Source organism: Gadus chalcogrammus, chromosome 21, assembly GCF_026213295.1.
Source record: "Gadus chalcogrammus isolate NIFS_2021 chromosome 21, NIFS_Gcha_1.0, whole genome shotgun sequence".
In the NCBI taxonomy this organism is placed as follows: Eukaryota; Metazoa; Chordata; class Actinopteri; order Gadiformes; family Gadidae; genus Gadus; species Gadus chalcogrammus.
In genome coordinates, this window is record NC_079432.1 from 10,639,624 (window position 1) to 10,667,419 (window position 27,796).

General features: G+C 44.1%; 3 protein-coding genes across 14 annotated transcripts; 1 reads left to right on the top strand and 2 right to left on the bottom strand.

Moving 5' to 3' along the window:
• Window positions 1-111: 111 nt before the first annotated feature.
• On the bottom strand, window positions 112-9,806 carry taf1a (TATA box binding protein (TBP)-associated factor, RNA polymerase I, A). 7 transcript variants are annotated; one of them, XR_008893593.1, is made up of 12 exons: window positions 7,139-7,469; window positions 6,756-6,904; window positions 6,230-6,393; window positions 6,036-6,149; window positions 5,569-5,770; window positions 5,001-5,170; window positions 4,685-4,843; window positions 3,943-4,009; window positions 3,419-3,542; window positions 2,582-2,742; window positions 1,015-2,299; window positions 112-891 (listed from the first exon to the last, which is right to left on the bottom strand). XR_008893593.1 is itself a non-coding variant. In XM_056580974.1 (12 exons), the coding sequence occupies exons 3-12, from the start codon at window positions 6,880-6,882 to the stop codon at window positions 2,034-2,036; spliced, it is 1,554 nt and encodes a 517-aa protein (XP_056436949.1). In that variant the 5' UTR covers window positions 6,883-6,904; window positions 7,533-7,625; window positions 9,262-9,806; the 3' UTR covers window positions 112-2,033. The 7 variants fall into 7 exon arrangements, 6 of the variants coding, with proteins under 6 accessions (XP_056436949.1, XP_056436950.1, XP_056436948.1 ...); XM_056580974.1 differs by lacking the exon at window positions 7,139-7,469 and adding exons at window positions 7,533-7,625; window positions 9,262-9,806 and having other exon boundaries at window positions 112-2,299; XM_056580975.1 differs by having other exon boundaries at window positions 112-2,299; window positions 7,225-7,479.
• On the top strand, window positions 8,101-22,685 carry mia3 (MIA SH3 domain ER export factor 3). 6 transcript variants are annotated; one of them, XM_056580960.1, is made up of 28 exons: window positions 8,101-8,507; window positions 9,305-9,438; window positions 9,540-9,626; window positions 9,802-12,037; window positions 12,329-12,664; window positions 13,051-13,196; window positions 14,996-15,127; window positions 15,361-15,382; window positions 15,478-15,566; window positions 15,684-15,761; window positions 15,934-16,044; window positions 16,154-16,225; window positions 16,307-16,411; window positions 16,518-16,640; window positions 16,771-16,858; window positions 16,991-17,043; window positions 17,297-17,387; window positions 17,600-17,738; window positions 18,163-18,325; window positions 18,433-18,468; window positions 18,600-18,667; window positions 18,800-18,882; window positions 19,229-19,351; window positions 19,523-19,585; window positions 19,692-19,738; window positions 19,863-19,943; window positions 20,357-20,753; window positions 21,317-22,685. In XM_056580960.1, the coding sequence occupies exons 1-28, from the start codon at window positions 8,387-8,389 to the stop codon at window positions 21,601-21,603; spliced, it is 5,511 nt and encodes a 1,836-aa protein (XP_056436935.1). In that variant the 5' UTR covers window positions 8,101-8,386; the 3' UTR covers window positions 21,604-22,685. The 6 variants fall into 6 exon arrangements, with proteins under 6 accessions (XP_056436935.1, XP_056436938.1, XP_056436937.1 ...); XM_056580963.1 differs by having other exon boundaries at window positions 19,863-19,916; XM_056580962.1 differs by having other exon boundaries at window positions 19,866-19,943.
• Window positions 22,680-27,191, bottom strand: aida (axin interactor, dorsalization associated). Its single transcript, XM_056580984.1, has 10 exons — window positions 26,913-27,191; window positions 26,366-26,432; window positions 26,019-26,072; window positions 25,833-25,887; window positions 25,663-25,726; window positions 25,249-25,352; window positions 24,711-24,833; window positions 24,358-24,480; window positions 23,684-23,801; window positions 22,680-23,449 (listed from the first exon to the last, which is right to left on the bottom strand). Exons 1-10 carry the CDS (start codon window positions 27,017-27,019, stop codon window positions 23,350-23,352), a joined length of 915 nt encoding a protein of 304 aa, XP_056436959.1. The 5' UTR covers window positions 27,020-27,191; the 3' UTR covers window positions 22,680-23,349.
• Window positions 27,192-27,796: the final 605 nt, after the last annotated feature.

Here is a 27,796-nt window from a genome sequence, read left to right on the forward strand (position 1 = left end):
GTAACACTGTCGTTTTTTATTGGTCGTCGTGAAAAAAAACATCAGGGAAATAATAGAAATACACACATACATTTTAATGTCATGTATATCCTCTTTATTGATGATTGATTATTGTGTATTGTCATCGCCTCAGTGGTGCAGTGGAGTGTACTCTGCCTAACCCACTGGCGACCGCGGCTCAATTACTGTGAAAAACACAATATCTTTAATTTGAAACGTAATGCTATCATGTCTATTCATGTCATATATAACCAAAGACATATTTAAATTATAAATCTCAGTGGGAAGTGGAGAGAGCTGTGTGCTAACCCCCTGGAGACCGGGGTTCAAGTCTAGTTGATGTCCACTGTTGGAAGACTCTTATCTCTATTTTATGCGAATTATAAAGTCAAGTATAACCATTGTGTTGTGTTTAATCTGTGTCTTGATGGTGCATTGATAAGTTCGGAGCTTAATTCTCTAAACAGCTCAGGTTCGGATCCCCGCAAAAATGTAAACAGGGGTAACACTGTTGTTTTTTATTGGTCGTCATGAAAAAAACATAAGGGGTAACACTGTTGTTTTTTATTGGTCTTCATGAAAAAAAACATAAGGGGTAACACTGTTGTATTTGTCAAACATAATATAAGTCATTTTTTATTGGTCGTCATGAAAAGAAACATAAGGGGTAACACTGTTGTTTTTTATTGGTCGCTATGAAAAACACATAAGGGGTAACAGTGGCGTTTTTTATTGGTCGTCATGAAAAAAAACAAGGGAAATAATAGAAATACACACATACATTTTAATGTCATGTATATCCTCTTTATTGATTGATTATTGTGTAGTCATCGCCTCAGTGGTGCAGTGGAGTGTACTCTGCCTAACCCACTGGAGACCGCGGCTCAATTTCTGTGGAAAACACAATATCTTTAAAAAACATGATGCTTTCATGTCTATTGCACTGTCATATATAAACTCAGACATAATTAAATTACATATCTCAGTGGGAAGTGGAGAGAGCTGTGAGCTTACCCCCTGGAGACCGGGGTTCAAGTCCGGTTGATGTCCTCTGTTGGAAGACTCTTATTTCTATTTCATGCGAATTATAAAGTCAAGTATAACCATTGTGTTGACTTTATAGCAGCATTACACAGACTTCAAGCTAATGTAACGTAGCCTATGCTCTGCCAATAAGATTGGCTATTTTCGGATAACTACATTGTCACGTTCCCCGGGACTCAAAACTATGGTAGCCAATGTGTTAGCAAAAAAACAAACGCTCACTCTGTGCTAAGACGTCTGTTTCTCCTGGCGAGCTTTGGCTGGCGTTTCCAGTTCACCTTCTGGGTCCGGAAATATGTATCAAATACCCAACTGCTCAGATGAGGCGTAAAGCCTGGGTGAGAGGATACACACATGGCCCCGTCGTCGCCAGATTCAGCCATTTATTCTAGAAGAAACTGGCATCGCTGAAACTCGCTGCAGCACAGGGACTCTGTGTTAGTGTCTATAGGCGAACAGAGCAAACCGGCGCGCTCCGGCTCCTCGTCCTCGTCCTCGGCAACAGGCAAGGCTTGTTCAGCTGCAGCCGCAGCAGCCTACTCCTCTATTTGTGTAAATTCTTCCTGGCTGTATTCTGGCTCGTACTAATAGCCCTGAATGCCCGAATCCAAACATAGGTTTTCAAAATCCACTTTGGCTATTTCACATTGCAAATTTGTTCTCTAGCTAAGCGGTGAAGAAACATGGCGGACATTGTGTTTACATCTCGTATGCGAGCTCCCGCCCCCCCCTCATTCTTTATTGGTGGGCTCACAAATTTGCGGAACCAGTGGTTTGTAGTCCTTGGCCCTTCTAACAGGCAAAGTTCTCCCGAGATGACGTCAAACGCGTCATTTGACGTCATCTCGGGAGAAAATTAGATCAGGAGAGCTGGGCCAAGGGGGAAGACTGGGTTAGACTGAGGGGAAAAAAATATTTTTATATATATTACAATAGCGATTTTATAATGATAGAACGCCGGTTCTGAATGGGTGAAGTATTCCTTTAATCTAAGGGATCGCTTTAGAGGTTTGTTGGTGTTTTTTCAGGATTTGTTTTTTTTTCAGTATTCGTTTTTTTTTCAGGGGTAGTGTTTCTATCAGTGGTAGGGTCTTTTTCAGGGGTAGGGTCTTTTCCAGGTGTAGGGGCTCCATCTGGGGTAGGGGCTCTTTCTGGGGTAGGGGCTCTTTCTGGGGTAGGGGCTCTTTCTGGGGTAGGGGCTCTTTCTGGGGTAGGGTTTTTTTCAGGGATAGCCATTCAACGATGTAGACCTTGTCTGTTGAAAAAAAAAAAAGAAAAAAAAAATACAGTATTGAGTTGGACTGTGTATATTTTTTTTTGACAAAAATCAGACATTTGCTTTATTGTGTCACGGTTCCGCCACATTTGGTTTGGTTATTGCAGATATTTTGGTCCATTGGTGATCATGACACACACACACACACACACACACACACACACACACACACACACACACACACACACACACACACACACACACACACACACACACACACACACACACACACACACACACACACACACACACACACACTACCTGGGAACAGGAGCCTGCACACCCAGGCTTTGACCTTCAGCAGTGCCTGGTCCGTGGTCAGGTCCTCCTTGGCGTGGAAGTGTGTGAAGTGAAAGGCCGGCCACCAGTCCCGCCTCGACGCCATGCTGTCACCAACTACGTCCTTCCAGTTGTCCACGTTCCTGTGTGGATCATAGGTGGGCTTAGCCAGCGCTCGTTACCATACGCCCGTTCTCTGGGCTTCAATAGCGTTACTTACTACCGATGGAGAGAGCAGTATCGAGGTAAAAAACCCATATACACCGGGGATGGTCTTCAGTTAGGGAGAACCAATCCCCTGAACCAGCTTTAAGAAAGACTTTCACGTTGTGTTTTATTATTCAGGGTCAGGGCTGCCCACTCGCGGGTCAACCTAGTTTCAGTTTCAATAAGCGGAGAATAAATGTGACACTTCAATGCTTGTCAGCAGATACCAGGTAACCATATCAGAGAATTAGATCAGAGTCTGATATTTATTTAAAACCTCACTTTCACATAGGTCTCGTAGTCGGAAACACACACGCGTTGAGCTTCGCATTAATTATTGGTGCGCTACTTTTATGTACCAGCGCACAGGTAGTAGACTAAACTAGCAAAGGTAAGTCTTATACCCGTGTCCTAGTACACTAAAGGAGCAGACTACTTATGAGTGGTAGGAGTGGTATGAGTGTCCCCTGTGTTAGTCCTACCTCTCATAGCCTTATGACGTGGCCTCTGTGCAAAGGGTCACTGTAGCATCAGTGTTTAACCTATGAAGTGGCGATGGGGTTTGAATCCCCTTTGAGGTCCAGGTAATATGATCACATTCCACATACGTACTGTTGTTTCAGTTTGATGATGGCGGCCTTCAAACTCTTCCATGTGGCCAAGTTGATCTTCCAGCAGGCGTAGTCAAGCATAAGTAAAGACACGTCTAACGCCTTTCGAAGGTCCTCCTCTTTTTCTGGTGAAAGCAGATAGCAACAGAGCAAGTCACAAAATGCCTTTAACTTAAATACACCGACTATTTGAGGATTTTTCACTATAATCAATGCAAATAGCCACAACGTGTCATGCGTTTACATGACACTCAAGAAAATAGAATAATTGGCTTAGTCCGACTATGATTGGATTATTAAAATGCATGTATAGACCTTAGTCTGACTAAAATCGAATCGAGTTTCTCATAGTCGGATTAAGACCCCTAGATTATTCGATTGATAGTCGCATTAAGAATGCATGTATACGGTCAATTCGATTGGAATTGGATTTTGCGTTCTGCGCATGCTTGAGATCTTTTCCCGGGGCCGCGAGCCGGAAGTATAAGGAGACTCTGTTTGCTAATGCAGGTTTGTTGTCTTTACCTGACCGGAGTAGGAGAGTAAAGTACTCGGGCATCAGCTCGTGGCTTGGGACCAGGTCATGCAGAACCTATGATGGTAACAGATACACGTATATCATTAGAAGTATTCACTATTAATAGTCCTGTTCAGACCATCACATATGCAAGCAATATTGGGTAAAACTGGGTTAGTTTATGTCTGCATGGGTCACAGTTACAAGGTACCACACAAAAAAAGAGAAGGTAAAAACAGCATTGTTATTAACATGACCCTTTTTAGAAATAATTCATAGGGAAAATGAGGTGGATACACGTGAAAATAAAAGGTTATAGTAATAGGGGAGGGACAAAAGGCTGCTGATGGATTTGATTGGATTATACAAAGGTGACATGCACTCGCTAACCAGTTGAAAGTTAGTTTGGTGCAGATTAATGAGACAGATACTGGCCAAGTTGTTTCTGCATGTTGCTCTAGATTCTAGAAGTTAACAACTTTAAGCTGCACATAAGGAAAACTGCCAGATTGGGCAGTTTTCCATCCAATTTGAGAAGGGGGAAAGCTTTCGTTAGGCTGGTTCAAGTTCCTGCTTCACCAGTGAATTCAGCTGTATTAATTAATTAGGAAGACAGCAGGTGAAACTAAAAAGACATCAAACCTGCTTTTAGAAACTCTGTGGTGTCTGGTGGTGATGGCGTCCATACTACGCATTCACAACGAACAGATAAATAATAAATAAGGTATTTAAAAAAACAATTGATTCTACCTTCAAAACACGCCTCAGCTTCTTCTCCGGAGCGCCGGTCTTCTTCAGGTGGCGGTACAGGTAGACGTGTGCGTTGGGGTTGGGAGGGAAGGACTCGTCGTAGGCGTAGTCCTCCAGAATCTTGGAAATCTCATCGTGCTGCTGGTAGTGCTCCAGCATCTGCCATGAGAACCCAGAGGAATACAAAACGAATGCTCAAATGTTAGAATCGTTTGTTAAACGTTTATTAAACAAAATGCTATGACAAAAGAGATTCTATTGCAGTAGAATAATTTCAATAATTGATAGTCATTGGTCCGCACAAAGTCTGTTTTACATTGGACGCACGCGTTCCATCGGAGCAGGGAAGGGCTCGGCTTACTTCGATGTAGCAAAGTATGAAGGGATCCCATACACCTGGGTTCTTCAAAATCTCCTTCAAGTTCACAGTGGACTTCTTGTAGACGGTCTCCATGTCCAGCGCGGCCATTTCATCAGTACTTAAAGCTGGAGGGAGGAGGACCATATCATTCAAACTTGAACACACAAGCTCTTACTGATGGCCATTACAATATGTGACCCTCAATTCATCTTACACAGATTCCATGCACACCGCCTTGAACATCATATTAAATCACAAGGGAAAGGGGTCTGTGCAACTTTTAAGGGAATAATGTATAACATTTCCCCTTCCAATCATAAGAAGCCTGCCCCAGGAACGGCGGTCAAGCGTGTTCATTCGGCACCATCCAATACCAAACCAATCAAACCATAGCCCCCCTATATTTATATACGTTTACCCGTTTTGCTAAAATCTGGATATCTACAGTGGTAAGGTGCCCTCCAAAGCCCGTTTCGCATGGTCTTTCGCGGTTCTGCTTGCCCTTTCCGTGTGTTCTTCTTACCTGCCGCTGTGGAGAAGTTTTCCCTCTTGTCGCACCAGGTGAAGTAGTCCAGTAGGCTGCGGTAGGCCTGCACCAGTTTGACCCTCTGAGACTGGCTCTCAGACAGCCTGCCGTGCCTCCAGGTCTCAGCCATCGACAGCTGATGCCTGGCCTTTTCAAGCTGCCCGTTTACCATCAGGTGAAAACTGTGCTCCAGGCTAACCTACAGGTACATACCGACACACACACAAGTTACAAATCTTATAAATAAGCATAAATTCAAAATGTACATTTAAATGCCATACTAATACATGTATCACAGTCGTGGGCAATGAAAAACTGCACTATTGCTTTTCCAGGTTTTTTTGGGTGGTGGGTGGATTTGAATATTTATTATTCTTCAGACACTTGATGTTTCTAATGCAGTTTGAACAATAGCAATGGTTGCAATGACAAGGCTACCAAAGGGCAGATTTGAGGTTACTTACCAAGAGGTAATTATTGAGTCCCAAGAGCTTCATTTGTTCATAGAAGTCGTTGTAGTTCTCCATCGTTACATTCGGAAGATGGTGGAGAATGTCTGTTCCTGTTTTCCAAATGATCTGAAAGAGTCGAACTCTGTTAAAATAAGTCACTTTTAACAGTCACTTAACAAGTTCATTCTAATGAAAACGTTACCCACCTCCATGTGCTGCTGGGCAACAGACACGTTTGTGTCCTCTATTGCTTGAAAGTAACTGGCCATGTACTGGCCTGCCTTGTGCCAATCATTGTGCAGCATGGCGTTTCTAACTTTCAGACAGCAGGTCCTTGTGCTCTGATGAAACCCACTTTCAATGCGATGGTCTACGGAGACAATGCACACAATTATGTTGAAATAACTCCCAACATGTTAATAATAATAATAATAATAATGGATTTAATTTATATAGCGCTTTTCTAGACACTCAAAGACGCTTTACAGTGAAGGGGGGACCTCACTAACCACCACCAGTGTGTAGCAACCACTTGGGTGATGCACGGCAGCCACTCTGCACCAGAACGCTCACCACACACCAGCTTGAGGTGGAGAGTGAGGGAATTAATGAGTCAGCCAATTATAGAGGGGAATGCTTAGGGGGCCAGATTGAATGAGCCTGGTTGGGCCAGGACACCGATACGGAAGTAATATTAAGGTTAACTGACGAATGGAGAAAATAACAGCTTACCATAAAATGGGGAATCAGCCAAAGGCAGCTTTGATTTATCATTTGATCCATTTGGATAGTTCAAGACCGTGTTCCTATCTCCATCCGAGGTATCATCTGTTATTGGCTGCATTTCTAGGTCGGCCATCGTCTTCGTTTAGATCAGAATCCTATAAAAGGGTATAGAAAGAGACAGGAAGCTTAATTAGCCTTCACTTTAAAATGTGATAATAACAAAGCATAAACGTAAATAAAGTCTCATTATATAAGGCTATATGTATAATATAAGGCTACATGTTAATCTGGGGTTAAGGTTATCGCTAATTTAAAGAACTAATAGCAACAAAACGTCTCACCATAAAAATGTGTTACCAACATAACAATGTATTGAAGTCCTGACATACCTCGAATAGTAAACGTCTTTAAATTGTAGTCCGTTAAAATGAAATGTGTTATTAAGATTGACGCATAAATGAGAAATCACATTTACATCAGTTGGCTATTTTAGTTTCCAATTCTGATATCGCCATGTACACACTGCAGGAACGCATCACCCAGCATGTTTACTGGGCTGCAACCCGGAAGTAACAGTAGGGAAAGGGGCGGGGCCAAGGGCGGGGCGATACACTCTTCTTCCTCTGTATCGAATTTCTACCTATACTGCCCTCTATTGTACGTTCAACCCATAGCCTGTGTAACATAACTATTGGGGTTTCATTCATTGGTTGGCCTTAGCATAGCTGTATTATGAAAGCATAGGGGTTAACCCTAGGGTTCAATCCACTTCTTGAAACGTACCTTTTGAACTGCAATTTGGATGGTGATGAAACCTTAGTCCTTCACCCAATTCACCCAAACACTCCATATCCAAACTCCTCTGTCAAAACACAGCTGATGTGACATGAATATGTGAATTAGTATATGCACATTTAATTGAGCTACTGAGGTCAAAGACCAACCTTATTCCGGTTATCTCTTGTCGACGGACTATACCTCTACCACTATGATTAAGAAGATGCAGCTGATAAATACTACATCAAACAACAAGTAAAACAGGCTACTGCTGTTACGAAGATGATTATCAGGACTGCTTTAAGGAAATACTAGAGCTACTACCGATAATAACCACTATCAGCATCAGCATCATAATTACAATAATGATAGTAACAGTTCATGGATATAGTGGCCTGGTGTAGTCAATAGTCATATAGCATTTATAAGCACATCTTATTCCCTACATCTAATGAATACCCACTAATCTGCATACTTCTATTTTTAATCGTGGATGATGCATCTATTTATTTAATATCGTTACATATTCAAAGTGTATTCAAATACAACGGTGTGCTGTTGTTCATCGCTGTGGAATTCCAGCACTTCAGATAAATGCTTTAAAGCGGTAGAAGATTTTTTAATGTTTCCCTTTTTTATTTTTTGTATTCAGAAGATCAGGATTTTTTTTGTTATACGTCTGTGTCCACGTCTGAGTGGGTTGGTTGACCCTAAGTTTGTACTAGAAACTTCTTCGAATCGAATCGGAGTCTTATGGAGTAGTAGAGGAATACCCCGCAGCCGGATCTGCTGACGTGTCGGCCTCTGGTTCCTCAGAGGAGAGGAGAGACCAGGCGGCACCCGGTCAATACACTGCCACCATGGCAGCTGCGCTCTTCTACCAAAAATGCGTGTTATTACTCATATTTTATTTTGGATCAATTACCGCTTTGGATAGAAGATTTTCCGACCTCAAAATATGTGCAGACAAGGAGTGCAGTAGTAAGTTCTTGTTTGTTGTTGCCTCACTGTGACTTTTGGTATGCCTCCATCCGCTCACATTGATTTCAGCTAGCTGTAAACTGCGTCTTATCTTTGACCTGTTGCGAGTCGATAATTGCGAACTGAATCCCCCCATAAAGTTGCAACTACGATGTCTATCTGCTGCACATTGACACGGGGAGCAAGATAACATCCCTCAAAGTACACGTTCAGGCGGCCCGTGTGTTGGCTGTTTGCCTGGCAGTCCTGGCCTGGCTTGCTACGGTTGTTGGTATTAGCCAAGGCTAGCAGCTAATAAGCTACCCACCGGCATTAGCGCACGTACGCTGATGTTGACATCAGTGTTTCTCATGTTCATTGCAATGCCATACGTGAGCAAACAACCAATTTAAGCAGGACAATCTGTACTTATGTAATTAATATATTTATGGGGTTGCCTCGTTTCAAAAGTATGGAGGGGTTGCTTCGGTCCAAAAGTATTGAAGTGCTAGTGAATTATTAAATAATGAATGTAATATTTGTCTATAATGTTAATTCCCATACACAATATGACTTAGTTGGAGCAATTGCAACAACCTCAATAAAAAGGCAATGACAAACCTGACGATCACTAACAGTTACCTTCACCATCAACATATGATCCTAGCACCAACAACACAATCATGATGTTTACAATATACATTATTAAAGAACATTTAATGTAGCAATTCTAATACACCTTCCAGTGTCTGGACATAATATTTATTGTACGTACCCTTAAGACTTGTTTGTAATTTTTCGCTTTTGTGTCCTTACAGTGCTCCTTGTTCGGGGGAAGATGATTGATGATTTCTCAGGACCGGATTGTCGATTCCTGTCCGCCAAGAAATCTGAAAATGTTTATGTGTACTACAAATTAGGTGGCAAGAGAACAGACATGTGGGCGGGAAGTGTAAGTAAATTGTTGTTAATATCTAACCCTTACTGTGTAAACATTGTAGTAGGTGTGTATGGTCATAACCATTAACATGATTTTTCCTTATTTGTCAATAGGTTGGGCGTCAATTTGGCTACTTCCCAGAGCACCTAATTGAAGTTAACTATGTATATACCGAAACTGAAATAGTACTTCCAACAGAGGTACGAAATCTAACATTTTCATGATGCATCTAGGGCTTTGCCATTCTGTTATTTGGCTGGAATGCAAATATTTTAATTTGTGACGTTTCTTCGTTCTGTAACCGTCTTGGAGCAGAAAATAAAAAACAACTTAAAGAATGCTAATGAATAATTGTACTTTTCTTATTTCTTTCAGGAAACAGATTTTGTCTGCTTCGACACAGGATTTAATGGTCATGATGACTACGATATAGATTCATTGTTAGGCTACACACATAGGCCATCTGAAATTGTGTCTATGGACAATGATGATATTTATGACGGCGATGATGATGATGAGGAAGATGATGGTGGTGGTCAAGATGCCTCTCATAACACAGATGTGTTCCCAGAGGAGCCAAGTGCAGACTCTCTGCCTGCAGGGACAACAGAGCCGGCCAGACAAGAAGCTGAAGAGCAGGAGCCAGGGGCTGCATCTGATGTGACCCAGACCCACACAGACCTCTCAGCTGCTCATGAGAACCACTCTACTGATCATGAACCACCAACTGCTGGAGATTCCACTCTCGAAAACGCTGAATCGGACCAACGTGAAACCGATGGGGGAGACACAGATGATCTCACGGTTGACCCAGTCCCTCCAGAGGATCATTCTACTGCAGGTGGACCTACATCCACCGTTGCCAGTGATAATGAGGAGACTGGCATGGCTAGCCCTCATGATGAGACCATGGTTAAACCAGTCCCTGAAAAAGATCCTGAGGCTGCAGTTGGATCTGCCTCCCTATTGACAAAGAGTGTCCCAGAGTTAAGAATGACATCCAAAACACCAGACGAAGATACCGCAGATGATAATGATTATGATGATGATGAGGAGTTTGCCAGTGATATCATCTCTGTTGAGGCAAAGAGTGAAGAGCCAATCAAAGATGGGGAGAATGAGATGATTAGGCCACGTGTTCCTGGAAGTGGCCATCCTAATGAGGGTCCCAGTGAAACCCAAAAAGCTATAAATAATAATGATGAAGATGAGGAGGAAGAAGATGATGACGATGATGAGGACATACCCAGGACTAAAAACAGCTGGTCTTCACTTGGCGACACTGTTTTTGCAATCGTCAGTGGCGGTAGAAGGACGGCAGAGGTTTCGACTTCAGAAGACGTCCTGGACAAACAAGAAGAAATTACCCCAGAAAAACGTCTCGCCCAAGACGATGTAGATATCAACACGCCACCCGCCAAAGAGCCACCATACGACGATCAAGCTGACGAAGATACTCTCATATTTTTGGAGGCGGACACAGAAGACATAGACCATGAAGCTGTGCCTCTGGTGTTTAATCACCAAAGAAGCGATGAGGAAAAACACGGTGCAGTCGAGCACCCAACCGAGCAGGAGCTTGAGCCCGCTGACGAGCAGGCGACACAAGAGAATCCACAGGAGTTCTCCACCGCAGAAGATCCCAACACAAGAGATCTCCCTGCCGAACCTTCATCTCACCTGTTGGACGCTGAGGCACCCAACGAGCCCAAGGTGTCAGGAAATCCTGATCTGGGTGAAGACAACAAAGAGGAGGGCGATGAAGACACTTATGATGATGATGATGAGGATGATGTTGATGCAGGGCAGGCCAAGGACATGTCAGTGCATGCTGGGGATGGAACCGGAGATTTAAAAGAAGAGGAAACATTGACCCGCCGTGAAGCGGGGTATGTAATGGACAATGAGAACGACACAGATACGCCTGACGGGAATGACAGCTTATTGAGGCAGGATTCGGAAAACTCTGTAAAAGAGCTGGAAAACAATGCAACTCAAGAAACTGAGATTAACGAGGACCTACACACAGACGAGGAGCTGCCATCAAAAGAATATGATATGCAGGAGGAGGAGACGGAACGGGGTGAATTACTTGAAGACGAAAACGCCCTTTCACACTCCCAGCCCAGCGAAGAAACGTATGAACCCCCGACAGGAAGCGACGCGTCCACGACACCGGAGCCGGAATACGGCGACGACGTGCTGAGGCTGACCCTCATGCGTGCCCATTTCAAGGACCAGGACATGCAGCGCATGCGGAAGTTCCTCAGCCTCAGTGACCTCCTCAAGGCCGAGGCCCTGTTCGCCGACCTCGACCTGGAGCTGCAGGCGGCGCGCCTCAACGACATTTCCCCCGCCGAGGACATCGAGAAGTCTCTGGACGCCATCCTGGAGGCCTCGGAGAACGTCATCCTGGACGAGATCGAGAAGATGCTGGACAGCAAGGACCCGAAGCAGTATGACGGCGAGCACAAGGAGGGGGTCCTGTTCGACGAGGAGGCTCAACTGCTGGACGAGTTTCAGGAGCTCGTGTTCAAACTGCGGCAGAAGTACTCTGCGGCCAGCGACAGCACACCTCTGACGGCTAATGGAGAACCAGTGCCTCGCCAAGGTGTGTTTTTATTATCCCCTTAAGTGTTTCATGTGATTCTTATTTTACGTTTTAGCCATATCTTGGTTTGAAACAGAACAGCAAACCAAAATACCATGTACCTTTTGCATCGCTGAACCCACTTCAGCTTATACTATGATAACCTCAATGAGAATGCCGTTTCTCTGTGAAGTAGCTCATCCAAAACTATAGCATCCAGGTGTATCGAACACTTTAGCATGGAGATGTGTATCGCATTCCTGACCAAAACACTATCACAATATATTTTCCTTGATTTAATTGTTTCCCAAGCTGACTACACATCACACAACCCAGAAGTCCAAGCAGAGATCCCCCCACCCGTCGTCCGGGCCGAGCAAGACGACGGTCCCACAGAGGAGAACAATGGCAGCGTTGTGGTCCCCGACGTGACGGAGAAGCAGCCAGAGAACGATGCAGAGCAGGGGGCGTTGGACGAGGCCCACCAGGGCGCTGACCTCAGTGTGGGGGCAGTCGGGGGACACTTCAACAGGAACGAAGACAATCAACCCAGTTACGGTGGGGCGGAAGACATGCAGAAGATCCCACCAGCTGTCCTGGAGAAGCCCTTTGACCTGGGACTCGGCGTGGAGATGGAGAGCTCCTCAGGTGGGCAGCTTGTTGATCCGTCGGTCGGTGTTGGTTGAACACTCCTTGCACACACAGTTCAGTTACCACAGGGGAAACACGAGAGCGCGTCTTGACTGTGAGGCAAAAGCTTCTCGATTGCCGTCTTAAAATAGAGTTGTATCTTCTTGCTTAAGCTCAGGTGGTTTAACTTGGCCCCCTGCATATACAAATGATACCCCCTTACCATAGCCTTATCATTATGCAAGTCTATCTCCCAAGTAAGAAGAGTTCAACATTTATGTTTGCCTTTTTCCTACATTTAAGGACATTGCATTAGCTTCTGAAGGCCTACACAGTGTCAGAAACAGTGATAATCCATGGCTTGAAATTTATTTTAACTGGTGTTTATTATTATTAACATTCAGGTTCTCTGGACACAGTGACGCCAGTGGGGGATTTACATGAAGAAGAAGAAGAAGAAGAAAAAATGGGTTTATTCTCAAGTGGACTGTTTTACAGTGGTTGTCTTCTTTCCATGATGAAGACAAGTGTGACCCATTGGGTGATCGTGGTGAGTTTGAAGAAAAGCTTGAATATAGACCCTTATAGAACCATGTAAAGATACTCTCGATGACCATGGGACAGGTCAACCTTAAATCATATTGGTTTGCACAGTGGGAATATGGTTTAATTTATATGTAAGCTATTGTCTTATTAAATGTCCCTCGATATTATCTAGGTGAATCAGACCTTTTACTTTTTAATGTAGGATATTTTAAAGACAAATCAAACATCTTCAGTTGTGATTATACTTCCGGTATGTGTTAATGATGTGTTATTCTACAGTTATTGAGGTTCAGCCCAGATTTGAATGTTTTATCAAACAGAATGATGCTCGGAACATGTGCTCAGTTGGCCCACTAGGGGTCTCTAGCACGGCGTTTCTGGAGGCAATGGCAGCAAGGTGCACTGCCTGTCCTCCCCCTCTGTTGACGTGTTGGGTAGCGTAGGGCTGAAGTTCAACTCACAACCGGCTGTTATCCGACTAGCACAGCATATGTAGTTTAAGTGGTTATGGTTCAAATAATCCGACGTTTGAAGTAGCGTTGTTAAATCGCTGTGTGGCCCTAGAGCAGTGTGCCTGTCCTCAATTTGCGTCTTCCTATACATTCAAAGCGAAAGTAGCGTTTTCTGTCCGTTTTTTTTTTACTTACCGTGTTAGCTTAATCAGCTGGTCAGCTCTGTTTTCTGTTTTACCGCGGATGGGGTTTCGTGGACCGCTTTACGAACACCGCCGACCTCAAAATATCGAGATCAATTAGTCTTCATGACGTTGACCATGTATACAACCCTGCAGGTGGTGGCTGAGGTTGATGTTCGTTGGGTTTAACGATACATTGCTTCAAAGTAGGGCGGTAGGAGGCTCGTGGTAGCTGCCTGCTGACAGATAGCGCGCGTTGCCTCAGTCCGGGAGTGTTTTCTGGGTTAATGCCATAAAACATGGAGAGTGATGTATCCCGCCCTGTGATCAAATTAGATCAACTATACCTGTTTTTCATAAAGGAGCTACAGCATGTAAGTAGACAACATTTAGTCGGTCTCGTTCCAGAATATTAAATGACAAACGATTACCCTGACAAGATAACGATATCTGAGCCCTGTGCTATAGTAGTGTTGGCCTTTTAATTGAACAAATGAACAATTTCCAAACGGTAAAACTTGAGATTGTTGTGCAAATAGGGCAAAACGCTCTTTTACAATGTAACCATGCACTCGACTATAATCCAGGCAACACAATGTATTCGTAAAATATAGGCCCTAATCTATGATTATTTCTCAATCTGGAATGTTTGATCTATCGACATCATGCTTGGCTCAAAGGTTTATCTGGCCGTGCTGCTGGCCAGAGCTCATTGCATTCCAGTATGATGCTTCGATTGCCCTTTTTTAAAGGCTTGACTAGCTTCCAGCTTTTGATTCTTATTTAATGTTTCATTAACCATTTGCAATATCCCACTGGGAGCAGAGTGGCGTACCATTGTCTTTGATGTGAAAATGATGTATTCTGTCACTATTGTTGTATGTAAATCGTTGGTTAAATCATACATACGATCAGGTTGTTTTCTGAGTAGTTCATAAGGTTTCCATCTGAAAGGGATTGATACTGCCTGAGGTTGTAAATAATTAATGATATTGGATACACATTTAACAAGTCCTGGACCGGGTCACTCTTACAACAGTCCATGTGTCGGAGGCTATGGTAATACTAGTGTGTCATCTTGATAAAGTCCCATGCAGCGCTCCATCCTCTCTGCCAACATTGTGTTCCTGAGCCCATGTCTGCATGTGTTTGCCTGTGTGTATACCCAGGTGATCTCCCTTCTGCCAGAAGAATGGCGGCCGGGGGAGACCCTGCTGGGCTGTCCTTGGCAAGCCGTTATCGTCACGGCCCTGGTGGGGGTCTTCACCATCGTTGTCTTCATATGGAATACCCTTCTGGCTGTAAGCATTGTGACACTAGCATTATTAACACACACATTTCTGAACTCTCATAGAAGTTTAAAATGGTGTGTTTCTTTTGCATGAAACATTCTTGGGAATGTTAGGGATTATACATTTAAGCTATTTCAGCTAGAATATTTATTCATCTTAAATTGGTTACTTTCTTTTCTTTTTTTTACGATTATTCTACGATTTTATCAACTCGTAATCTTCGAATGTATCCCTTTTTAAAGGTCAAAAAGAAGGAGTATCTTGGTAAGTCCTAACATTAAATTGACTTATCTGAATGATCTGAAAAGATGATTACATCAATCATGTGTTCTGAGTGTTTTTCTTTGTGTTCTGTAAAGTGACTGACAAGTGGCTTAAAGACCAAATAACATCGCTCAAAAAAGGAAAAGAAGATGCGGTTTTAAAGGTGTCAGAGCTTCAGCAAATGGTAAGTCCGGTATCCAGGTGAATCAATGACCTATAATATGACCTATATTTATATTCTCTCATTGGGATCATTAGAACAACACGGTGATCCCTCTCTTTGAAATGCCTCTGTTCACAGATTCAGGATTTACACGAAAAAAAGAAACAATCTGAAGAAAGCGCTTGTCATGCCCAGAGAAAGAATAAGGAGCTAGAGGTGAGCTACATATGTTATCTATAGATATCGATTTGATGGTTACCTACCAAGAGTGTTGTTGGACTTTTTCTGTATTGAGCAGCCTAATTTAGTCTTCTTAATGTGGCTTTAAATTAAGAAAGACGGGTGATGTGATCTTGATGATGATGAACATGGCTTTTTCTGCTTCCAGCGGAAACTGGGAAAGTCAGAAAAACAAACTAAGCGATTCGAAGAGGAAGTCCGATCCCACTCTGCGCTTCTCGAAGAGCAGAAGGCGAACAATCAGAGGGACAACGCCAGAGTACGTCTCATCTCCTACCTTTTTATTAAGTGTGAATTCTCATTGGTTTGTCCCACCCCTCCCCCTCTCCTTGCCTTAATAGCCCTGTGCTGCTGTTTTCATGTAACAGATCGAACAGTTGATGAAGGCCAACGAGCAGCTGCAGCTCAGCCGGAAGAAGAGCAAGCAAGCTTTCGAGCAGGTGTGTGCCGTTCACCCTCACTAATATCGGCCCGTGTTTAGATGGTGCTTTAAATGACCGGCCTGCTGTGTCTTCCCACAGGCCACCGTGTTCCTGGATGAGGCCAAGCTGCACGAGAATGCACGAAGAGTCCAGCAGAAATGTCTAGAGAGGGATTATGCAGTGCTGAAGGAACAAAACAATGAGGTAAGAGGAAATTAAACTTGATGTCTGTGGGGCTGCAATTCTGCAATTGATTTTGATTCATTCTTTTTTCCAAGAATAACTTAGTTTGACTTGATGTTTCCTACAGCTCAAGGCATCCATGAAGGGCTGGGAGGAAAAACACGAGGACCTGAACAAGCGGATCAAGCTCTACCAAAAGTCCCAGAAGGAGCTTGAAGACTTGGTCACCCTCAAAGATCACAATGTGGAGGTCCGTCCTGAACACTGTCCATGTTGCTACACCCTTGACCCTTGGTTTTAATGATCACATTCATCTTCACCTTGCCTTATCGTGTGTGTGCGTCGGAGTAGGTCTACATCTTTGTGTTTTATTCCATCAGGTACTGTCTAATCTTCTGGGTGACCTGGATGCTTTTGATTGCCAAAAAGGGGACACACAAGTACTAGCCAACGGCGAGCTACCTAACGGTGAGCCATGTTCGGTGTGTGCGTACAGGCCTTCAGTTCGGTGTGTGTGTGTGTGTACAGGCCTTCACGTTCTGAGAGCTGGTGTTTGAACCGATTGGAATGTTGACTTTAATTTCCCCATCTTGTTGACAGATAAGAAAACGATGATAAAAAACAGGATCAAGCAGATGACGGACGTTTCACTGGTAAAGTACCTTAACTATTGACTTGGATTAAGAATGTTTCTTCCTTATGGGTTTGATTCGCTCCTCGACGAGGCTGAGAAATAACAAAATAATGTGCTGCAATAATAATAATCGTACTTGTCAAAGAATATCAAATGATTGAATTAACTATATTGAATTCTCAATTATATTCAAAATGCCACTCATCAACTTTTAAGTTAGTTAGTTATTTATCTTTAAGTTGTGTCTAAGGGCTTATGTCTGCTTTCTGCAGGTCCAGACCACTCTGTTTGTGGTTGAAGAGGAGCGGAACGGTTTCATGGCCAAATTCCTCAATGAGGAAAAGACTAGGAAGGTGCTTGAAGGTATGCCATCGCATTTTAAACTGTATTGAGTTCAGGGCAATTCTCTACCACAATGTGTGGGTGGGTGGGTGGGTGTGTGGTACGGTTAAGGTCTTTCAAATACTAGAGATATTCCACAATGAGTTGATGGTAATGCTGTGTACAGGACTATTCCTGAAGTGGTTGGGGCTCAAACATTATAATTGACTGGCCCCTGCTGTTCTTCCCTGCAGAGCAACACCAGGAGCTGGAGCACTCCATCGCCACCATAAAGAGCGAGAAGAGCCACATTGAAAATCAGTACAAGATCCTCGAGCAGAAGAATGAGATCTTGACCGAGATGTACCAGCAGAAGCAGAATGCTTTGCAGCAGTAAGTCACCTTCGTAAACACCTCCCTACCCTTGTGTCACTTATCCCCCTCATGGTCGAAGGAAAAGCCTTGGACCCTTTCCTTCCCCTTTGGTCTTGCGATCTGATGCTTTGATCATGTTGGAGGTGTTCTATTGATGCAATTATTTTTGGGGGGAAAACGATGCCTTCTGCAATATCTGCCCTTATCTTCAGTTAACCACACAATCATAGCATAGCTCGACGCGTAGCTGTCTACTGCTTGTGCTGGGTTCCGACTCGTGCACTGTCAGGACATATAATCGCCATCGTCGCCCCTCATCCCTGCCACCTCAAACACACATCCTCTGAGGCACGCAGCCGCCGCAGTCGGTGTCAACCCGCCCCTCGTCCATAAACCGACGCGGCTCAATGTGTCCGTTCACGTTCGCCCGCGTCCCGTCCAGGAAACTGACCAAAGAGGAGATGGAGCGGCGCAACAAGGAGACCCTGCTGTCCACGGTCGGCGGCAAGACCCTGGAGGCGGAGTCCCAGGTGAAGCTGCTGCGGCAGCGCATCAGCGAGATGGAGGATCAGATGAAGAAGGCCGAGGTGGCCTACAAGGAACAGGTACGCCGCCGCCCACCCACTCCACCGCCGCGCTGATCGCCGTGCTCCCGAGTCTGTGTTGGTTGTGACCGCCGTTGTTTTCTGTTGTGTTTTTGTCTTTCTGACAGATTAAAGAGCAGGAGAATAAGACTCATTCAAATTGGGTACGTTGGAATAGGATGTCCTGTTCTGCTTTTATTTTGATGGGATTCTATTTTTAATTTCAAGAGGATTTGTTTTGTGTGAATCTACTTCAATGACCCTTTACGATGCCGTCTATTCCTCTCGCGTCCAGATGAGCGCGCGGACGGCTGAGCGAGCGGTGAACCAGGAGAAGATTGAGACGTCGAGGCTGCGGGACAAGTGAGTGTCGTATCCACGCGTGCGCTTTGGTCCGACGGTCTGCTCGATAAACCTCGCCGCCGTTATCTGCGTTTGAATAGCATTCGTTCCAATCTGCCACGTGTCACTGTGTTCCTTCTTACCTCCTACCAGGCTGGGTCTGCTGTCGTCCCAGCTCAACGAGTACCGCGCCCACCTGTTCCAGCCCAACCCGGGACACGTCGGGGCCCGCCCAGGTAGAGTCCCCCGTCACTTCTCCCTGTGGAATAGGAACCCGGGTGGCAGGGCGGTGGAGCCACAGCACACACCGCCTGCATCATCTCCAAACAAAAGTGGACGTTCCCCTTCTGTTAACTGTGTGCTTTAAATTGAGCTCCCAATTGGCTCTGATTGCTCTGACCGAAGGGGAACATTCATTTATTTCTGGGGTAAATTTGACTCTGTATGGACTGGTCTATTCCGCCATCACACTCAACTGTACCCCCGTTGTTTCCTTTGCACAAGCTAAAACGAGCCTTCTGAACAAAAAGGCCGTAATTTGCCCGCTGCTTTTCCCCTTGTGTGTTTCTAATTGAACGGCAGCAGCAGGGGACTCCTACGGGCCCTCTCCCGTCAGCGGCGGGGCCCCGTCCCCCCCTACCAGGATGGAGGACCCCCGGCGGGCCCCTTCCGCCCCACTGGGGGACAGGAGGATCGATCGCTACGGTCAGTCCCAGCCCTGAGCCCTTCTTTGTTATTTCACTGGCCCGTTTCGTTAGGGGTGGGTAAAGGTGCTGCTGTGTAATGTCTTTGGTGGTTGCACCTCCTTAACTGCCTTCCTACTGTCTACGGGTCCATGTATCTAATCTCATGTTGTCTTCCTGGTTCTTCTCCCAGGTCCCCGGCCTCCGTCTGACCCGCAGGGCCGTTACCACGACAACAAACACGCCCCTCGAATGGGTGCGTCAGTCTGCAGGAGTCATTCTTGATAGAGGGACTGGAAAGTTTTTTTGAATTTAAACTTTCGAATGTGGTTTATTTATTGTCATTCATTGGACTCTTTCAGACATGTCGGGCCCCCGGACCTCGTCTCCGGCCACCAGGGACGACTCGGTAAGCGCCTTCACTCTGGCTCTCTGGAACCGACCCGTTATTATTTATCCATCCGTGACCCCTGTGCCATCTGTATTGCACTTGCTGGGCCCTGAATTCATGCCCGCCCATGTATGTCTGAAAGCAGACTGTCGATTCTGAGCCCCTGGCTGAGGCCTGCGATGAGGGACCAGAGCCAGTGAGTATGAAGGAAGCAGAAGACCAGGTGTGAAGACGACCTAACACTGAATAAAGCTCGCTCTGGTTTTTTTTGCTCCAGCTGACTTTGGGAAGGAGATCGAGTGTTTCCGCTTCTTTTAATCAGTGGGCTGGATTTGTGATTTATTTTTGTGGTTCTCACAGCATTGCAGGAATGTTACCTCAATGTACTGCAGTTATGTGGCGGAGCGAAGGTGCTTGTTGTGTGTGTTTGTGCGTGGTTTTGAGGCTTGATTTTTGCTCTGGATGCTGGTGTATGACTACTGGTTCTGAGTGGGTAACCCTGGGCTCACACACTACTACTGCTGCTACTTCCTCTGGGCTCTGTCTTGACTCATCCCGTGTGACTTAACATCACAGCCTTACAAGACCCCCCCCACACACACACACACACACTGACCCCAGCTCTGTGTCCCCCAGGGCCCCGGCTCCTTCTCCTCCTCCGCCATCATGGACTCCCCGCCCTCCAACCCGTCCCGGGGGTCCCCCCACGACGCGCACTACGACGGGCCCCTCCTGCCCCCGGGCCCGCGCGGCGGCCCACCCCCGCCGGGTCTGTACCGGCCCCCGCCGCTCGGCCCCATGTACCCCCCGCTCCCCGGAATGATGGGCCCCCGCGGCCCGCCCCCTCCCCCTCTCCACTTCCGGCCGCCGCCACCGGGGGCCAACGGTGGCCCCCCGCCGCCGGGGTACATGGGAGGGGAGTACGGCCCCCGCCCGCCCAACGGACACGCCTTCAACCCCCGGCCGGAGCCCAGGGGCCCGCCGCCGCCCCACATGCGGCCTCAGCTGCCGCCACCACATTACGGACCACACGGTAAAGGGGGCCGGAGGGCGGGACTAGGCTCTAGGGCTGAGCCCTCATAGGTCGACTCATCGGTCACAGGGCTCTTGGTCGGCTCCGGTTTAGGGTTGGTCGGGTAGTTGTTGTTTTTGTTGGAAGCACGTGCTTTCCTTGTATTATGGTCTGCCAAGGTTTCATTGCTGTTGATATTAAGGGTCGTAACAGTTAGCTGGCTAACATTTTCTTGTTGTGATCTAGGGGGAGCTTCTTCCCCCCCCCAGTTCGACTTGTTTTATAGTACTGACCGCCCGCCAGCAGCGTCCGCACAGCAAAATGTACCGTGAGATTGAACGCAGCATACCGCTGCAGCTCATCTAGTTTGAAAGTCTTCGTTTTTGAGCGGAAGTAAGATATTGGATATTAAATATCCAACAGTAATCCGCCGGTGGTTTGCTAGTTTTCTTAGTACAATCGTGTTCACAATGAGCTGAAATAGTACCAGTAGGTCTCACTTGCCGTGCATGCATGCAGCAGTTTGTCCTTTGAGCTTTGAATCTCCCCACTGAATCAAACCGTTGGGTCCATCCCCACACCAGGCCTCCGCGGACCAATGGGACCGCAGCCCCCCTTCTCCCCTGACATGCGGTACTCGGGACCACCAGGACCACCCGGACCCGGGTACCCTCCCGGACAGGCCTACCCACCTGCTCCAGGAGGCGTCCCGCCTCACCAACCACCACACGGAGACGGCTACACGCACGCGCCCCCGCCAGACGCCCACCGGCCCCCCTCCGCCGCGGCGGTGGCCGGCCCTGGACAGGGTCGGCGGGACGCGGCCCCCCAGGAACCTGTGAACTCCATGACCAGTATGGCCGAGCCTTGACGACCAAACCCATTGCCTACTGACAGACAGCAAGAAGAATACCCACATTGACCACTATAATCAAGGATGCTGTCTGTATTTCTGATTTATTTTCCTACTTCATCATTTCATTTAATTATGTAGAGAAAAAAAACTGCATTGAAAAAAATTATATTATTAAAAACATATTTGCATTTCAGTATCAAATCAATCGTGTTGCGGGAAATTGTATGATTATGGAAGAGGATTGCTACATGTAAGAATGCTTATTGTGCAATAATATTTCTATTCAATGACTGAACTTTTTGTTTTAGCAAATAGGGTTTTTTAAGAGGGGAAACTTTTTTTGTCTTCATGTCATTTCCTGTGGAAATAGTTAAGAAAATGTGGGGCAGGGCGTTTTAGAAAAAACGGTGCGAGGAAATGTGTAATTTGACGGCCAGATGTATAACTTATTTTAGTATGATCTTAGAAATTTTATTAATAAACAGTGCAAAATCCTCCGTAAGCTTCTCTTTGGTTATACACGTTGAACATGAAAGTGCTTGATTTTTTTCTGAATGCCTTGGATCTATTTGCATTCTATTAGGAATGCGTTGTGGCAGTTACAGTTACTAATACATTGTATGATCTCTCTTGATGTTGAAGCATGTTAGAGCATTTGGCAAATCCCTCCGAGTTAAATTGCCTCAAGGAAACATTTAGTAGTGGTTTTTTAAAGATTTACTTTCAAAGACTTTCTAGGAATAAAATGGAAATATTCTCTGTCGATTATTGGGCGACCTAATTTATATAGCTAAAGTTACGAGAAGCTACAGGAATGCAGGAGTCCATGATCCGGACCCATTTCAAACGGCACAGGGTGGGAGAGCATTCTTTTCAAATACCTCAAAGCCAGTTGATGTTTTTGTCACAGCTTTTCATTCTTCAAAATGAAGCAATTCAGACTAGATGGCATAACTGTTTCAATGTCACATCCAGTACATAATCTACAAGTTATGCATCCTGATGTTAAGTCAATAAATACTAAAAAAGTATTATCTCGAAGCACATCTTTGGTAAAGATACACCTATACCTACACATAGCCAAAAATACTAAAGAACTCAAGAGTAAGGCAGGTTTTAAATGTAAAGTTTATTAGAAATGAAAGCAGTGTAAATATTTGATATGTTTTTGCTGTATGTCCACAAATACTGCACATGATTCTTCATTCATGCCCTCGCATACACATATAAAACGCACACACACAAATGTTCAATCAGTTAGTGTTATCTTTGAGGGTAAATTAATCGCCTGACATTACCATTATATTCCAAATGGAGCGATAACCCATGTGATATGAATCCAACCATATTCAATGTAAAGTGATTCAGGAAGCACTGTCTTTTCCATCTTACTGGGACTGCATCACATCATTTAAAACAAAAGATATATTTTTGTGCCTAATTTGAAATCTGTTCGCATTTAATCCATTCAAGTAGTTTCATTGGTTAAAACCCCAAAAAGATAAAAGCTTGAATTTCCATAGCAGACGAGGACTCAATTGTGTCACTATTGGTTTGAGTAAATAAAAATCTGAAATGCACGTTCAATAGCGCGGTTGGAAAAGCGAACCAAACGTGGTTCAAGTAAGTATTGCTGACTTGCTGTGTTAATGCTTCACACCAAAGATTGGCGGGGTTATGAACGGTTGATGAGGCTGATGTGGGTGTGTAGCTTAACAAGTTGTGCCACCAGGCAGTTCCAGGCATGTAGCAGGTTCTCCCTCAGCTGTCCTTGTGCAGCGTCTGATGGAGGTGGAGATATAGTGGTTTCTTGGTCATGAGCTGGAGTTTCTTCCTCTTGTAGTCAGTGGGCTTCCTGTACCTGGGGCACAAGCAGTTAGGAACAGAAGGAATGGGTCATTGACACCACAACAGACACACCATGAAGACACGATTAACTGGAGATATCACTTTTTCACTACTTATGTTACCCAGTAGTTTAACGGTAATTTGAAATCAATTTTATATCAGAAACAGCCATTAATTAGCCATACATTCAATATTCATATCTGTGCATCCTTAGTATAAGGACTCAGACATTGGAAAGGAGACTCACAGCTCAATCACAATTGGGCCGGGCTTTATTTCATCCATCTCCATGAAAGCGAAGCATTTTGTGCTGGTAAACCTCTTCTTGGGTTTGTAATGCTTGAATTCAAAGAAGATGGCCGCTCCTGCAGACAGCAGATAAATCAACAAAACAGAAATTACGTTGTATTATTTCTCATTGTATTGATACTTTTGCAACACATTGGACATATTTAAATGAAGTACCCAGTGCCTTGTTTTGTGTTCAACATTTTAAACATTGGAAGTTAATGGCTTAAAACTGTAAAACTACACTGTAAGTTTATCATTGCAAAACAATATTCTACATAGACCTACATTGATTTAGAGGGAAAAACAAATCTCTGTCATTGTTTAAGTCTTTAGACACTCGTAACTTTGAACAAAAATTATGGCTGCCGTAAATAAGTCATTGATATAATGGTTTTAGTCTCTAGACACTCATGACACACATCATTTTGAAAAATAAAAAAATGTGAATAAGTCACAAAACAGTTTGAACAAAAAGGTAAAATATAGGTTTAAATTCAATGATGGAAAACTATAAAAACACGACGCACAGTTTCATGCTATTGAACCAACACAAAGCATGGTCACCGAACCCCTGCATTGGTCAGAAAATGGTGCATTTAAACAGCACGGCCCTATGTCTAAAGGAGGTACCTTTGGGTAGCTTCTCCACGTGTTTCTGGATCTCCACCTCCACGCTGAAGTGGATGTAGGTGTCTTCCTTCCTGGTGGCCAAAGGGGTATCTTGCACCTGGTTCACGTCAATCCCATTCACATCTGAACAGAGGAGACAAGTTAGCGGTTTGATTGAAATTGAAAAGCAGAACATCAACATTCTAGGTGCAATGGAATGCCAGGGTATCTTTCCAACCATAATGATGCTTATTTGTCATTATTTATCACTAATTTCTAAAGAAATATTGTTGTTTAATGGATCCCTATCATCCCCATTATTTATCCACATTCAGCTGTAGCAATAGAAGGAATATATACATGCACATACATACCTTTTACACTGATGGTCATGTAGGGGTCGATACATTGGCCAGCATCCTTCAAGCCAATTTTATCAATCCTAAGTGTAAGAAGTGTCATGCTGGGCTCTGAGGGTAACCGTGGTAACAATGTACCTGTAACAGACCATGGTTAAATATGGCATTCTAAATATGGTCAAGTATGCTTTAAAATACACATACTGTAAGGAAGCCCCATACTACGCCAGCCTCGTGAGACACTCCTGATCTCACACATTAGGTTGCTTTTAACAAAAAGGAAAGTGAATGATAATACCGAACTGCACCAAAGTTGAGTGCACAATGAACTGCAGAGGCAAAGCCAATAGGGGCAAGTTTTTTCACTGATGTTTACCACTGATTAGCAGCTTAGTGTGTGTACATTTCTGACAATAGGCTACGATTATGGGGATGGTATCATCCGGTGAACTGTGTTATCACAGAGGTCTGGCGATCCTCTGGGTTTAAAAGCTAATCCTAGCGAAGATGAGAATGATGCATTGGTGGTGGTGGTGTAGGCGTGCTGTAGTACCTGATACTTGAGATGGGAAGGTCTCAGCAGACCCAGCTCCTGCTGCAGCATCCTCTTCCTCTTCCAGCTCCAGGTTCTCCTCTTCCCCTGGAGCTAGGATTTTTCTGATGGTTTCAAAGTTTTAATCATGTTATTTTGGAAGAAATACCTCAACGCTAAAGCCTCATCCAAACCAGGTACCAATGCTATTAAATACTTTAATACACTAGACGGACTCAAGACCTTTGACGGTTGCTTATTGAGATTTCATGTTCTAAATTACAAATGTAAAATGTCTACCATGACTTTGCATCAAATGTCTCTTTAACATCAGACGATGTGTACCAAAATGTATTTTGGTACACTGATATAAATATCAGTGTTGGAAAACCTCCCTAATAAAGGCTGTTGGATGTTTTTTTTCTTGAGTCTTACCTTAATGGCACCGGCTGGACATCAAAGGGGAATTCTTTGTTGTAAGTCAGTATATTTTTTATAACTATGGAGAAAGACATAAACATAAGTCAAAGTGTGTTTATTTGCCTCTGCAAAATGAGTTGGCTGCAAATGCACCATTATTTCCCCTCGAGTCGATTAATACTAACTGGGTTCCAACGTCTTCAGCTCCTCTAACCTGAAGTCTTCCGTTGGCTGTGAGCACTATGCCAAAACAATAACAAACAAAATACACAACATAAGTGGTATTATTAAAGACTCATAATTAAGAGTATGTTGATTGATTGTACAAAATCAATTAACATATAGAAGCAAAATAACAGTTTGATACAGACCTGCAAACTTGCACTTCTCAGCTCCAGACATGTTGCAAATTTGCCTAATGTTTTCTGAAGAGCAACAAATGTGTACAATTAAGAAGACAAATTTGTTTTCTCCCTCAGGCTCCATGCTGTGGTGTAGTTTACACAATGTATTTAAAAATATGCCAATTCATTCTACCATTCTAACAGACCATGTGCACAAATACATTCAAAGACATGGTATCTGACTTAACTAGTTATTCCCTTTTCTTTTATATTTTAAACCTAATTTGAGATTAGAAAGCTATATTTATGCTCAACCCTCAAACTAGGCATCGCAATCCTCGAATATGTACCAGCCAAACGTTCAGCTTGAATACCTTCTGATCTTCAGTGAAGTTTGTGGAATTGGTTGACTGGACCTCTTTTTGGAGCTGGCGTGCCAATCTGGATCAACCATTATTGACAAAGTAAAGAGAGCAGGTCAAGTTTTGTATTTTATCACATATTAAACATTTCCAAAATGCATATAATTTAGGAGGATACATGATAAGGTGCATAATTATTATTATTATTTTCAGGAGGGATATAAATGCTTGCACTAGGCTACAAGAACAAAAGGGCTTTGGCTGTGACCTGAAAAAGGTTGTTGTATACACACACACACACACCCCTCTCAACCTGACATGTATGGCCGCAGATTATCTTGAATGATGGGAAACGTGGTAATAAGTCCGATATCTCTGGTCCAAGGCTGCTTTTAATATCATGAATTGGTAATACAAATGCACTGTCTGAACAGCATATAGATGGCGAGCAACAATGCATGGGCAAGGGTATTTAGATGATACATGCACTGTCTGAACAGCTGAGAAAACAGTTTAAACTGATAAGAGGCAATTGTATGACACATGTTGATGAACTTACATTTGGTACTCATCAATAGCCTCCACTAATTGTCCCCACGAATCAAAGTCTGTCCCTTTACTGAAACTCGCATGCCATTTCTGGATAGTCTTGGTGACATCAGACATTTTCACACACTCGTCAGCGAAGTACTTTCGGGGTTAGCATCGCCGATTTGACTCTATAACGCTTGTGGCATCGTCGTTAGACAGGTAAGGACGTTATCCGAAGGCGTACCGTTGTGTTGAAAACAACGGGCGACCAAGCCCTTATTGCTCGGTCAATGTATTGCATCCGGAACAGACAGGAAGTCCCACCCTTTTGGTTATTGTACTACTGGGGAATCAATATGAATACCCATATTATCTTTTTAATAAAACTTTGGTTTGGTATTATAATTAATAATTTTACAATGATATGAATTGTTTAATAACCTTATTGCATAGACTAGGCCTGAACACTGTCGCTAAAGGCTAAATGTGTTGTCCAACTTGCAGCATGCCTGCAAGTCGAGGGAAACAGAGATGTGGCAGTTGGCACGTCTGGAGGAGAATGAGGAGTGTCGAGAAGGGACACGAGAAAGAGGACAGTGGATACAAATCTGATAGTTTTAGTAAAGGGAAAGAAGAGATGACACTTTGAGTATACCATTAACCTTGGCATAATTATTTAAATAAATCAGAATCGAATAGCTATGTAAACACCTAAATAGAAAAAAATAAATAAACAGTGGGACATGTTTTCTTGAGTTTTCACTGCTCATAGAGAACAAATGTATCATATTTAGTCACGTTTTTATAATTCTTTATAAAATTATTTCTGATATATTGTCAACTGAAAGTTGTGTTAATTTTTTCTCAACAAAACCCTTTCCATCGTTGCAAAACTGCAATGTCTAAACCACT